At 45.5% G+C, this 14246-nt stretch overlaps 1 protein-coding gene across 18 annotated transcripts in view; it reads right to left on the reverse strand.

Moving 5' to 3' along the window:
* map3k7cl (map3k7 C-terminal like) overlaps positions 1-14246 on the reverse strand; it is a 98609-nt gene that overhangs the window by 23168 nt on the left and 61195 nt on the right. For 16 of the 18 annotated variants that reach the window (XM_063050946.1, XM_063050945.1, XM_063050944.1 and 13 more), the window contains one exon: positions 9118-9179. The exons of the other annotated variants lie outside the window; for them this stretch is intronic. In XM_063050946.1, the coding sequence (XP_062907016.1) occupies positions 9118-9179 (62 nt within the window). The remainder of the gene's footprint in view (positions 1-9117; positions 9180-14246) is intronic. 18 annotated transcript variants of the gene reach the window in all.

The following is a 14246-nucleotide window of genomic DNA, read 5'->3' on the forward strand; positions in this document are numbered from 1 at the left end:
TCTATGTAAAAGACAACGTGCAAATACAAAAAAAAGCGAGAAAATGAGATGAAGAATCTTTGAAAGTGAGTCTGTAAGTTGTGGGAACAGTTCAGTGATGTGGCAAGTGAAGTTGAGTGAAGTTATCCCCACTGGTTCCAGAGCCTGATGGTTGAGGGGTAATAACTGTTCCTGAACCTGGTGATGTGGGTCCTGAGGCTCCTGCACCTCCTTCCTGCTGGCAACAGGGAGAAGAGCGCGTGGCCAGGATGGCGGGGGTCCTTGATGATGGATGCTGCTTTCCTGCATCAATGCTCCGTGTAGATGTGCTCAATAGTGGGGAGGGCTTTACCCACGATGAACTAGGCCATATCCACTATGTTTCAGAAGATTTTCCGTTCAAGGGCATTGGTGTTTCCATACCAGGCCGTGATACAACCTGTCAATATACTCTCCACCACACATCTATAGTTTATCAAAGCAGTAGGTGTCATGTCGAATCTTTGCAAACTTCTAAGGAAGACGAGATGCTGTCATCCTTTCTTTGTAACTGCACTTACATGCTAGGCCCAGGACGGATTCTATGCAATGATAACACCAAGGAATTTAAAGTTGCTGATCATCTCCACATCTGATTCCCTGATAAGGAGTGGTTTCCTCCGCCTGAAGTCAATAATTAGCTCCTTGGTCTTGCTGACATTGAGTAAGAGGTTGTTGTGGAATCACTCAGCCAGATTTCCAATGTCCCTCCTATATGCTGATTTGTCACCACCTTTGATTCGGCCAACGTCTGCAGACTTAAACTATGGCATTGGGGTTGTGCTTAGCCACACGGTCTTAAGTGTAAAACGAGTAGGGCAGGGGACTATGCACACAGCCTCGTGGAGCACCACAATCTCTATCACCTGTGGTGTTGGGGATTGTGGAGGAGGTGCTGTTGCCAATCCAAACTGGCTGGATCCAGTTGCATAAGGAAGTATTGAGATCAAGGTCTTGAAGCTTATTAATTAGTTTTGAGGGGATCATCGTATCAAGTGCCGAGCTGTAGTCGATAAAGAGTCTCCTGATGTAGGCAAATTTGCTGTCCAGATGTTCCAGAGCTGAGCCAATGAAATGGCATCCGCCGTGGACCTGTCGTATGAGTAGGCAAACTGGAGCAGATCCAAGTCACTTCTCTGACAGGAGTTGATATGTTTCATCACCAACTGCTCAAAACCCTTCATCACTGTGGATGTAAGTGCTACTGGACAATAATCATTGGGGCATGTTACCACATTCTTCTTAGGCACTGGTATAATTGAAACCTGCTTGAAGCAGATGGGTACCACAGATTGCCAAAGCAAGAGGTTAAACATATCGGTGATCAAATTAGTCAGTGGATAAGCACATTTCTTTAGTACTCGGCCAGTTACCCCATCTGAGCTGAATACTTTTCGTGAATTCATCCTCCTGTAGGATACCCTCACATCAGCCTCGGATACTGAAATCACAGGGTCATTGGGGACTCTGGCAGTCCATGAAGATTCCTCCATGTTTTGACAGTCAAAGCAAACATAGAAGGCATTGAGCTCATCTAGGGGTATATCTTTTAGTCACCTATGTCTCTTAGTTACACTTCGTAAGAGCCCTGACACCACTGTCAAGCATCCTTCAGTGATTCAAGTTTGGTCCGGAGTTGACACTTTGCATGCAAGATGGCTTTCTGGAGATCGTACCTGGACCTATTGTATCTTACTTGGTCACCAGATCTGAAGGCCACTGATCTGGCCCTCAACACATTGCAGATCTTATTCTTCATCCAGGGCTTCTGGTACGGGAAAACAGAATAATTTTGGGGGGACACATTCGTCTACAATTGTTTCTATAATGTCTGTGACAACTGTGTTGTATTCAATCTGATGAGTCATTGAACATGGCCTAGTCCACTGACTCAAAGCAATCCCTTAGCTGTTCCTCTGCCTCCCTCTTTGTTGTCCTAATCCCTGGAACTTTGTTGTCCTTATCTCTGGAACTTTGCTCTTTAGCCTCTGTCCGTATGCAGGGAGGAAAGGGATGGCCAAGTGATCAGATTTTCTGAAATGCAGTCCGGGCATGGAACGGTAGGCATTCCTTATCATAGTATACCAATAGTATAGAGTGTTGGGACCCCTGTTGCTGCAGGTGATATGCTGATGATAATTGGGCAGAGATTTCTTCAAACAAGCCTGATTGAAGTCTCTGACAATGATTTGAAATGTGTTGGGTGGACCCTTTCTTGTTTGGTAATGGCAGTGCTCAATATCTTGAGTGCCTGATTACAATCAGCTTTTGGTGATATGTTAACTGCGGTCAGAGTCATGGAGGAGAACTCTCTTGGTAAGTAGACACTTAGTCATTAGATATTCCAGGTTGGGGGAATCAGGATTACGATAAAGGCACCACATTTGAGTACCACAAAGAGTTTCTTATGAAACTCAGAACGTCACCTTTTGCCTTCTCTGAATCAGTAGTTTGGTCCATCCTGTGCATCGGGAAGCCTTTGGGTCTTACCGATACATCTGGCATCTCCGGAGTGAGTCATGTCTCCATGAACACAGCAAATGCTCATTTCCCTCTGAAACAGCAATCTTGCCCTTAGTCTTGGTTTCCAGTGATTGTACAGTTGCTAACAAGACGCTGGATAGATCAGGAAACGATCAACTTCCACCTTAAATATACGAACAGAATTGGCCTCCACCACCGTACGTGGCACAGCCTTGAGAATCAGAATCGGAATCAGGTTTATTATCACTGGCTCGTGTTGTGAAATTTGTTAACTTAGCGGCAGCAGTTCAAAACAATACATAATATAGAAGAAAATAATCAATTACAGTTTATATATATTGGAGATTAAAATTCGTGCAAAAATAGAAATATATATTGAAAAAGTGAGGTAGTGTTCACAGGTTTAAATTTCACAGATTTACTACTCTCTGGCTAAAATAAATCCTCCTTACCACTGTTCTAAAGGGTTGTTCCTCTTGAAGCTGTGTTCTCTAATTCTGGGTACCCCCACCATAGGAAACATCCTCTCCACATCCACCCTATCTAATACTTCCAACATTTAGTAGATTTCAAAGAGATCCCCGCCCCCACCGCATTCTTCTAAATTCCAGTGAGTACAGGCCCAAAGCTGCCAAATACTCCTCATATATTAACTCCTTCATTCCCAGAATCATCCTCGTGAACTTCCTTTGGACTCTCTCCAATGACAACACACCCCTTCTGAAATATGGGGCCCAAAACTGTTGACAATACTCCAAGTGCAACCTGACTAGTGTCTTGTAAATGCTCGGCATCATCTCCTTGCTTTTATATTCTTATCTCCTTGAAGTAAATGCCAACATTGCATTTGTCTTCTTTACCACAGACTCAACCTGTAAATTAACCTGTGAGTCTTTCACGAGGACTCCTAAGTCCCTCTGCACCTCTGATGTTTGAACCTTCTCTCCATTTAGATAATAGTATGTACAATTGATCCTTTTATCATAATGCATCATCATACATTTCCTAGCACTGTATTCCATCTGACACTTTTCTGTCCATTCTTCCAGTGACAGTCCTCCCCTCTTCCCTCCCTTCCAGCCATAATGATGTACCTTTGTCCACTTAAAGGTGATGTACCTGCTTGTTGAGAGTTAAGTCTGCTGAGTCCTTCAGAAGATCATGAAATCACTAGATCATTAAGACGGTTCAAAAGTACTTTGCTTAAAGGAAAATTGCATGCTGCAGATTGCTGTCAGAGTAATTTAAAAGAGGCATGCTTGGAAATTTTGTAAGCAGCCCGAAATATATCACCATGGTCACCGGTGCCTCCTTGCTAGTCTTTGGGCTATAGTATATATAATTCTTGTTTTCATCTACAAAGGTGAGTTGTAGTTGTGTTTTTTCTAGGAGTGGTAGAAAATAGCTCTCTGCAATTGGCAAATTAACAATAACATTGTTTTAGATGTAATCCAATATCAACGACAGATTCAATTTCTGAAATGAATAAAAGAATTGTTTTAGATTCCCGCCACTTTAGTTTTTTTTTGGTATGCTATTACTACCATAGTCATCAGGGCAAAATCCTTTACAATATCCCAAAAAAAAGAGTTTGGAATAACCAGAGTTGCCAAGACTAAATCAATGTTGGATTTAATAAGACCTTTATTTTCAATTAAATTCATGATTTAGTCAGGAAGTTTCTTTAGTTGAATGCTGATTAGGCCAGGCCAGGGCAAATGAATTTATAGAGTGGGAGAGAGAGCAGTCTGAGGCCAAGGAGATGGTGCAATGACTAAAATGGGAGAAAATAACAGACAGGGCTCTCAAAGAAAAATCAAAGAGACTGACGGAGGATGAGATAGCATGCTGTAATCATGCTTGTAGTGCTGTGAAAGGATATAACCTCCAAGGAATATTAGATATAGGAGCAGGAGCAGGAGCAGGTCAGCTGGCCCTTCAAACCTTCTCCTCGGTTCATCAAGATTGCAGCTGTTCTTCTATCTTAGCACCATTTTCCTGCACTATCCACAAGAAGCTTTGATTCACTTGATATCCAGTAATTGATGGATCTCTGCTTCATATTAACTCAACCCCCTACTGAGACTCCACAGCTCTTGTGTTAGAGAATTCCAAAGATACACCACCCTTTGAGTAAGGAACTTCTCTCCTAAATGTCCTGCCCTTTCCCTTACAGCAAAGGAAAATAGATTCTATGCATCTACTACTTCAAGCACTCTAAGAATGTTCCAAGTTTCAATGTGGTCACCTTAAAACTCTAGAGCATGCAGAGCTGCTCTATTTGATTTCTCATTGTACAGCAATTACTCCATCCCAGGAAATGATATGGCAAGTATATCCTTGTTTCAGATACGTAAACTAAAACTTACACAATACTCCTGATGCAGTCTCACCAAGACCTACATGATTGTTGTAAGTGATCTTAACACTAGTACTCAATTTTTCCCACAATAAAGACTATCATACCATTTGCATTCCTAATTGTTTGTATGTTAGCTCACTGTGCTAACATACAAGGAACCTAGCTATCTTTGAACATCAATATAACCCAATCGCCCACCATTAATGAAGTACTCTCTTTCAATTTTGTGCACCAAAGTAACGTTCCCAAAGCTTTCCACATTATGGCATATCTGCCATGTTCTCATCTTTGTCTATCCATGTCTATAACCCTTTGAATTCAGTTTATATTTTTGTCCCTATGTACAATCACATCTAGTTTTATACTATCGGCAGATTTGGAAATATAATATTTGATTCCATCAGTTAAATTTGTTTACAGATTCCAAACAGCTTGGGCTCAAGATTTTGTCCACATGATGCCCCATTAGTCAACAGTTTGCCAACCCACGAAACATCCAATAATCCACTCTGCTTTCAAGCTGTTAACCAAATTTCAACTTGTATCAGTTTGTTAACCACAATTCCATGTGTTTTGGCCTTGTCAAACAACCTTCTACATGGGATCTTACCAAAAGCCTTCTGAAAATCGTAATACGCCACATCTTCCGCTCCACGCCTCATCTATTTTACTAGTTTTACCCTTAAACAACCGCAGTAGAGTTGTCAAACATGATCTACTTCTCATAATGATCTGAATGGTGTTACACCACATAATGAACCGGGTTTCTAGATGGGACAGCGGTGCGTCAGAACAGCACAGAGGTTAGGGAAAGTGGAAAGCAGGAGAGGGAAACAGATTGAGGGAGGAAGGTGATGGGACCAAGAAAGGAAGAAGAATGCTATATTGGCTGCTCAGACCAAACCGTAAAAGATGATTGTAAACAGGGATAGGGAACTTCGAGCTGTGCAGGGGTGATACAGCTCACAGAGCAGTAAAAGAGTGAAGCACTGGGGCCAAATCAAAAAATGTCATTGCAGCTGGAGAGCAGAGATAGTAATTCTGGCTTTCGGAAAGCAGTAACCTATATCCATATGAAAATGATTCTGTATCAAAGTAATTTCATCATTTGGAATATTTTGTAACCATAAAGCCTAGGTGTCCGCCTATGACTGTTTATGATAAATATAAAATATTTGGCAATATAATATTTCCAAAACAAAATCAAAAAGTCATGTTATACAATATTTGAAAACTTTGTTTCTTTGTTACTTAGCAAAATGAAAAATTATGCCCTTAGTCCAATGAGTTTTGAGCTTCTAGGGTTACCTTTAAAAATTCCTGCATGTAAAATTCATTATGAACAAAGTAAACATGCATTTATACACATATAAATGCATATACAGGTTATTGACTTGCAAAAACTTTAAAACTACATTTTAATTATTATATTTTCTATCCTTTTTAATTTAATCTTTTCAACTGCTGAAATAGGCAGGCATCCAACTCTTATCATGAGACATAGTTAATGAAATGGAAATTCCTCCGTGTTGTAAATCTTTTCAATCAGCTCATCTTCCTGGCTGTTTGGTTACTGAACTGTTCCTGTGCTAAGAATGCTTCATGAGCTTTTATTTCTTCATTTCCCAAATGCGCTGCCAGGGTGGCAGCGGAGGTGAATATGAAAGAATTTGAAAGACTTAGATGAATACAGAGAATGGTGGGATATGAATATCGTGTAGGTAGAAAGAATTTTAGTTAACCATTTAATTACTAGTTTAATTAGTTCTGCACAACATTGTGCACTGAAGGGCCTGTTCTTGTTCTCTGCTTACATACATTTACTATCATCTTAAGTCAATCTTTTGTTCTAACTCTCGAAAACACATTGACACAATCCATGCATTATGATGGTTTCCTAGTACGCTGTGAACTTCTACAATGTTATTATACTCGTTTGCCTGAATATCCTCTCTGAACTCGTAACATTACACCTACTTTCTTGAATCTTTAATGGAGGAAATAAAGGATGAAGAATTAAGTTTCACTTGATTTCATAACAGTGAAAATTTATTATTGATATTTGATAGGTAGAACTGCTTTGTGGCAGCTCAAAATTGTTACCATCCTTTATATATAGGTGATATTGAATTACTGCCTCATAGCTGCAGTGACTTCTTGTGATGTGTGAACTGAATTTTCACATTCTCCCTTTGACCATGTGAGTTTTCTCCTGGTACTCCAGTTTCTTCCCAAATCCTAAAGGTACACCCGGTGGCCACTTCATTAGTTACCTCCTGCACCTAACAAAATGGCCACTGGGAGTATGTTCATGGTCTTCTGTTGCTGTAGTCCATCCACTTCATGGTTCAATGTGTTGTGCATTCAGAGATACTCTACTGCACCACATATGTAATGCTTGGTTATTTGAGTTATTGTCACCTTCCTATCAGCTTGAACCAGTCTGGCCAGTGTCCTCTGACCTCTCTCACTGACAAGGCATTTTTGCCCATAGAACTGCCACTCACTGGGTGTTTTTCTTGTTTTTGCACCATTCTCTGTAAATTCTAGATTCTTGTACATTAAAATTCCAGGGGATCAGCAGTTTCTGAGATACTCAAACCACCCCATCTGGCACCAACAATCATTCCACGGTCAAAGTCACTTAGATCATATTTCTTCACTATTCTTAGGAATAACAATTGAACCTCTTGACTGTGTCTGCATGCTTTCAAGTATAGAGTGCTGGCATAGGATTGGCTGATTAGACATTTGCATTAGCAAGCAGGTCTGCCTAATAAAGTGGTTACTGAGTGCATTGTGAAAGACTAATTGGACACTGTAAATTGCTTCTAGTGTGAAGGTGAATGGTAGGGTAGAGCCTCAGGTGGAGAGGGAGTGGAAATTTGATGGAATGTTACCGCAATATTTTACAAGAAAAATTGGTGTGGGGATGGGATTGTGAGTTGGTGCAGATTGAATGAACCAAAATGGCCTCCTTCTATGTCATAAGGAAATATAAACCTAAAATGAATACATTATGCTGATAACATATGACAGAAGATGTAAATATTTTGTGTGAATGAATTCAGTTTAGCAGCTGGGTGTTGTGTTGTAAATTCTGCCACACTGCTTGGTCAATTGTCTCACATATGTCTAACTCCCCATTATGACCGTTCTTTTCCTTTCCTCTGTAATATAGTCCAGACGTTCACCCTCTGATTGCAGCATTATACACAAACCCCTTCCCTTCACACTTCAACTGCCCACTTACAGTCTTGGTTTTCTTACTCTGGAATTCCCATTCTAATTTCCTCTGTATTCTTACCCCAGCTTCCTCCTTTAACAACCACACACTGAAACCACCTCTTCAAACAAACTTTTAGCCAATCAACCTGATAATTTCAGGTCATTAATTTCCTCCTCCATTTATCTAATGTTGTGGATATTTTTCCACAAAAAAGACATACTTGTAAATGTTAATGTACTACCTTAGCATTTCAGGGCAAATGTATGGAATAAGTGCCCTGGACTAAGATAATTTATTCTATTTTCATTAAAATAGCACAATTAAAATTCAAATAGCTACAGAAAGTGTGTGTTGTTTTTTTCGCTTGTTTTAATGGACTGCCCAGGCTATAAAGATGGGCTGGTATCAGTGTGGCTCTCCCAGAAATTTTACATATTCAGCTAGTGAGAATGATATGAAGTGACCAATTCTGTGTACTGACTTATCCCAGGGTTAAACAACTGAAATAAAAGGTTTTCAAAATGACCAGTAGTGGGTGAGCCCCTGCAGTGAACTCTGTGACAAAAACTGTGCTCACATAACTTCTACTGAAAGCTTACTAGATGCAAAAGATATAAAAGCAGACATAACAATCTTTTGACTTTCTACACCCCCAAAGTGGAAAGTTTCGATTTCACTGACGGGAGTAAATTTAGCAATGTTATCTTTATGGGGCAACGTAAAATGCCAAGCTGTCTGGATTAGACTAAAGGAGTCAACATGAACTGATCTGCAGTTACCTTCAATATTCCCTATAAGTTCCCCGATGTTTAAATTAAGTATTGATATTGTAAAATGAACATTTTCTATTGTTCTGAACTTAGCCACTTATCCAGATAATAAAGTACAAATTCACATTTTTATTAATATTAGATCCAAGTGTTTTATACTTTTAACAGGAACAAGCCTATTAATATTGCTTGTTGGGGTGACAAGAATTATAGTCTCTTGTTCTTTAAATTAAACACAATTCTAAGCGCTTTACCTGGAGGTGCTGATCAAGTTGAAGATAAACATTGGGAATGAAGTCGTCAGGGATATTCAATTCTAGGTAAAGATAAAGGAACAGGAAAGGTGAAGCACACAGTACTGAATTTACAGCGGAGAAGATGTTAATTATTTTTGTTAAAACTGGAAGAACATTGCTTCCTAGTCTGATCATTGCCCAGGGTCATTATTCTTCCTGTTGCTGAATGAAAGCAAACGCGAGAGTTGATCCTCTATTTCCCTACATTAAAAGAAATAATATCAGTGCACACTGGCCCAATGCTTCCCAATACTGTGAAGACGACATTTCCTAACAATGTTATAGCTAGATAAAGTGAAGATGATTGGGTAATTCCCCCGTCAATCAACATGGCAACCACACTGCTGTACCGGGATTGCTTTATACACATATCTTATACACAACTACTTAACTAGTGCACTGCAATTTTCGTACTTTTATTTGGAATAGTTGTTGTAGTTTCTTTTTTACCACTTCTTGTATTAACTCCATTTTCTGAGTAAATTATCCATGTGTTTAATACTTTAAACTGTATAGTGTCACACAGCCTGGAATAAGCCATCCATACATAATAACCCCATTTTCCAGTATGGAACCCACAGACTAGATAATTCAACATGTCTGAAATGCTGTCTGCCACTCTGCTTCCACCACTCTCTCAGAGCCTGCATTCCAGGTACTCATCACTCTTTTGGTAAAAATTGTCTGCCACCAGATCCCATCTAAATCTCTTACCCTTTAACCTAAATCTATGTCCTCTAGTTTACCTACCTCTGAAGCGGGAGAAGTTTCTTACAGTCTACTCCCTTAAAACACTCCCAGTACTATTTACCTCAGTCATGTCCTTTCTTAACTTCCTCAGATCCACAGGAAACAAACCTGGTGTCTCCTCATAACTAAAACACCTCGTTCCAGGCAACATATGCTGAGTCTCCACTGGACCTTCTCCAGCACCATCACATCTTTCTCAAGGTGTGGTAACCAGAACTACATGTTGTGCTCCAGCTGAGGTCTGAACAGTGTTTTATAAAGATTGAGCAGAAACCTCCTGCTCTTTTATTCAACGCCCAGAGTAATGAAGGCCAGTATTCCATATGCCTTCCTAACCAATTATGTAGCTGTGTTGCCACCTTCCATAATCTTTGGACACCAAGTTCTCTCTGTTCCCCAAAGTTCCCAAGAATTCTACTATTCACGGTGCATGTCCTACCCCCATCAGTACTCTCAAAAGCACCACCTTGCATTTAACAGTGTAAGTCCCTGGTTAAGATTTTCACTGCTGTGCTCTGAGGTAGTTTATATCAACAGTTTTCTGTTAAAGCAGTGTGCTTTGGCTTAAGCTAAGTTAAGGAGCCATGTTGTCCAACTTAGGAATGTGCATTAGTCGATCAGGATTGTGGGATGTGAGAGAAGGTTCTGGAGAGCTGTGGAAAGGAGTTTTCTGAACCTCAGTAGTCTGGTTTGGAGTCTTTTGGTGGGAGCAAGGGACAATGCGGCAGAATGCCGTTGGAAGGAGAGTCCCTGTTGCAAGAGGTGCTTTGTGCAGATGAGTAGCTCCAAGGAGGAAAAGAGAGAGTGAGAGTGTGCGAGAGAGTGAGTGTGAGAGAGGGTGAGAGGCTGAGAGGGTGAGAGGGTGAGTGTGTGAGAGATTGTGAGAGAGTGAGTGTGAGAGAAGGTGAGAGGGTGAGAGGGTGACAGGCTGAGAGGCTGAGAGGGTGTGTGTGAGAGAGTGTGAGAGGGTGATAGGGTGAGGGTGTGAGAGGGTGAGAGGGTGAGTGGGTGAGAGGGTGAGAGGCTAAGGGGTGAGAGGGTGAGGGTGAGGGGGTGAGGGGGTGAGAGGGTGAGAGGGTGAGGGGGTGAGAGGCTGAGGAGGTGAGAGAGTGAGAGGGTGACAGGGTGAGAGGGTGAGAGAGTGAGAGGGTGAGTGTGAGAGAGGGTGAGAGGGTGAGTGTCTGAGAGGGTGAGGGTGTGAGAGGTTGAGAGGGTGAGAGGGTGAGAGAGTGAGAGGGTCAGGGGGTGAGGGGTGAGAGGGTGAGGGGGTGAGAGGGTGAGAGGCTGAGGGGCTGAGGGGGTGAGGGGGTGAGAGGGTGAGAGGCTGAGGGGGTGAGAGGGTGTATGTGAGAGAAGGTGAGAGAGTGAGAGGGTGAGGGGGTGAGGGAGTGAGAGTGTGAGAGGGTGAGTGTGAGAGAGGGTTTGAGGGTGAGAGGGTAAGGGTGTGAGAGGGTGAGAGATGAGAGGGTGAGGGTGTGAGAGGTTGAGAGGGTCAGAGGGTGAAAGGGTGAGAGAGTGAGAGGCTGAGGGGCTGAGGGGGTGAGAGGGTGAGAGGCTGAGGGGGTGAGAGGGTGAGAGGGTGAGAGGCTGAGGGGGTGAGAGGGTGAGAGAGTGAGGGGTTGAGGGGGTGAGAGGGTGAGAGGGTGAGAGGGTGAGAGGCTGAGGGGGTGAGAGGGTGTATGTGAGAGAAGGTGAGAGAGTGAGAGGGTGAGGGGGTGAGGGGGTGAGAGTGTGAGAGGGTGAGAGGGTGAGAGGGTGAGGGGGTGAGAGGGTGAGAGGGTGTGAGGGTGTGAGGGTGAGAGGGTGAGAGGGTGAGAGAGTGAGGGGTTGAGGGGGTGAGAGGGTGAGAGGGAGAGAGTCTGAAGAAGTGAGAGGGTGAGAGGGTGAGAGGGAGAGAGTCTGAGGGGGTGAGGGAGTGAGAGGGTGTGTGAGAGAGGGTGAGAGGGTGAGGGGGTGAGGGTGTGAGAGGGTGAGGGGGTGAGAGGGTGAGTGTGAGAGAGGGTGAGAGTGTGAGAGGGTGAGAGGGTGAGGGGGTGAGAGGCTGAGAGGCTGAGGGGGTGAGAGAGTGAGAGGGTGAGAGGCTGAGGGGCTGAGGGGGTGAGGGGTGAGTGTGAGAGAGGGTGAGAGGGTGAGGCTGTAAGAGAGTGAGAGGGTGAGTGTGAGAGAGGGTGAGAGGGTGAGGCTGTAAGAGAGTGAGAGGGTGAGAGGGTGAGAGGGTGAGGGAGTGAGGGAGTGAGGGGGTCACAGAGTGAGAGGGTGAGGGAGTGAGAGGGTGAGGGAGTGAGAGGGTGAGGGGGTGAGAGGGTAAGAGGGTGAGAGTCTGAGGGGCTGAGGGGGTGAGACAGAGAGGGTGAGAGGGTGAGAGGGTAAGTGTGAGAGAGGGTGAGAGGGTGAGAGGATGAGGGGGTGAGGGGGTGAGTGTGAGAGAGGGTGAGAGGGTGAGGGTGTGAGAGAGTGAGAGGGTGAGGGGGTGAGGGTGAGAGGGTGAGAGGGTGAGAGGCTGAGGGGGTGAGGGGGTGAGGGGGTGAGGGGGTGAGGGGTGAGAGGGGTGAGGGGTGAGAGGGGGTGAGGGGGGGAGGGGTGAGAGGGGTGAGGGGGTGAGAGGGGTGAGAAGGTGAGAGGGTGAGAGGGTGAAAGAGTGAGGGGGTGAGGGGGTGAGAGTGTGAGAGGGTGAGTGTGAGAGAGGGTGAGAGGGTGAGGGTGTGAGAGGGTGAGGGGGTGAGAGGGTGAGAGGGTGAATGGGTGAGAGGGTGAGAGGGTGAGAGAGTGAGAGGGTGAGAGGGTGAGAGGGTGAGAGGCTGAGGGGGTGAGAGAGTGAGAGGGTGAGGGGGTGAGGGGGTGAGAGGGTGAGTGTGAGAGAGGGTGAGAGGGTGAGAGGGTGAGAGAGTGAGAGAGTAAGAGGGTGAGGGGTTGAGGGGGTGAGGGGGTGAGGGGGTGAGGGGGTGAGAGGGTGAGAGGGTGAGGGGGTGAGAGGCTGAGGAGGTGAGAGAGTGAGAGGGTGACAGGGTGAGAGGGTGAGAGAGTGAGAGGGTGAGTGTGAGAGAGGGTGAGAGGGTGAGTGTCTGAGAGGGTGAGGGTGTGAGAGGTTGAGAGGGTGAGAGGGTGAGAGAGTGAGAGGGTCAGGGGGTGAGGGGTGAGAGGGTGAGGGGGTGAGAGGGTGAGAGGCTGAGGGGCTGAGGGGGTGAGGGGGTGAGAGGGTGAGAGGCTGAGGGGGTGAGAGGGTGTATGTGAGAGAAGGTGAGAGAGTGAGCGGGTGAGGGGGTGAGGGTGTGAGAGTGTGAGAGGGTGAGTGTGAGAGAGGGTTTGAGGGTGAGAGGGTAAGGGTGTGAGAGGGTGAGAGATGAGAGGGTGAGGGTGTGAGAGGTTGAGAGGGTCAGAGGGTGAAAGGGTGAGAGAGTGAGAGGCTGAGGGGCTGAGGGGGTGAGAGGGTGAGAGGCTGAGGGGGTGAGAGGGTGAGAGGGTGAGAGGGTGAGGGGGTGAGAGGGTGAGAGAGTGAGGGGTTGAGGGGGTGAGAGGGTGAGAGGGTGAGAGGGTGAGAGGGTGAGAGGGTGAGAGGCTGAGGGGGTGAGAGGGTGTATGTGAGAGAAGGTGAGAGAGTGAGAGGGTGAGGGGGTGAGGGGTGAGAGTGTGAGAGGGTGAGAGGGTGAGAGAGTGAGGGGTTGAGGGGGTGAGAGGGTGAGAGGGTGAGAGGGAGAGAGTCTGAAGAAGTGAGAGGGTGAGAGGGTGAGAGGGAGAGAGTCTGAGGGGGTGAGGGAGTGAGAGGGTGTGTGAGAGAGGGTGAGAGGGTGAGGGGGTGAGGGTGTGAGAGGGTGAGGGGTGAGAGGGTGAGTGTGAGAGAGGGTGAGAGTGTGAGAGGGTGAGAGGGTGAGGGGGTGAGAGGCTGAGAGGCTGAGGGGGTGAGAGAGTGAGAGGGTGAGAGGCTGAGGGGGTGAGGGGTGAGTGTGAGAGAGGGTGAGAGGGTGAGGCTGTAAGAGAGTGAGAGGGTGAGTGTGAGAGAGGGTGAGAGGGTGAGGCTGTAAGAGAGTGAGAGGGTGAGTGTGAGAGAGGGTGAGAGGGTGAGGCTGTAAGAGAGTGAGAGGGTGAGCGAGTGAGAGGGTGAGGGGGTGAGAGGGTAAGAGGGTGAGAGTCTGAGGGGCTGAGGGGGTGAGACAGAGAGGGTGAGAGGGTGAGAGGGTAAGTGTGAGAGAGGGTGAGAGGGTGAGAGGATGAGGGGGTGAGGGGGTGAGTGTGAGAGAGGGTGAGAGGGTGAGGGTGTGAGAGAGTGAGAGGGTGAGGGGGTGAGGGTGAGAGGGTGAGAGGGTGAGAGGCTGAGGGGGTGAGGGGGTGAGGGGGTGAGG

This window comes from Mobula hypostoma, chromosome 6, assembly GCF_963921235.1.
Source record: "Mobula hypostoma chromosome 6, sMobHyp1.1, whole genome shotgun sequence".
Lineage (NCBI taxonomy): Eukaryota > Metazoa > Chordata > Chondrichthyes > Myliobatiformes > Myliobatidae > Mobula > Mobula hypostoma.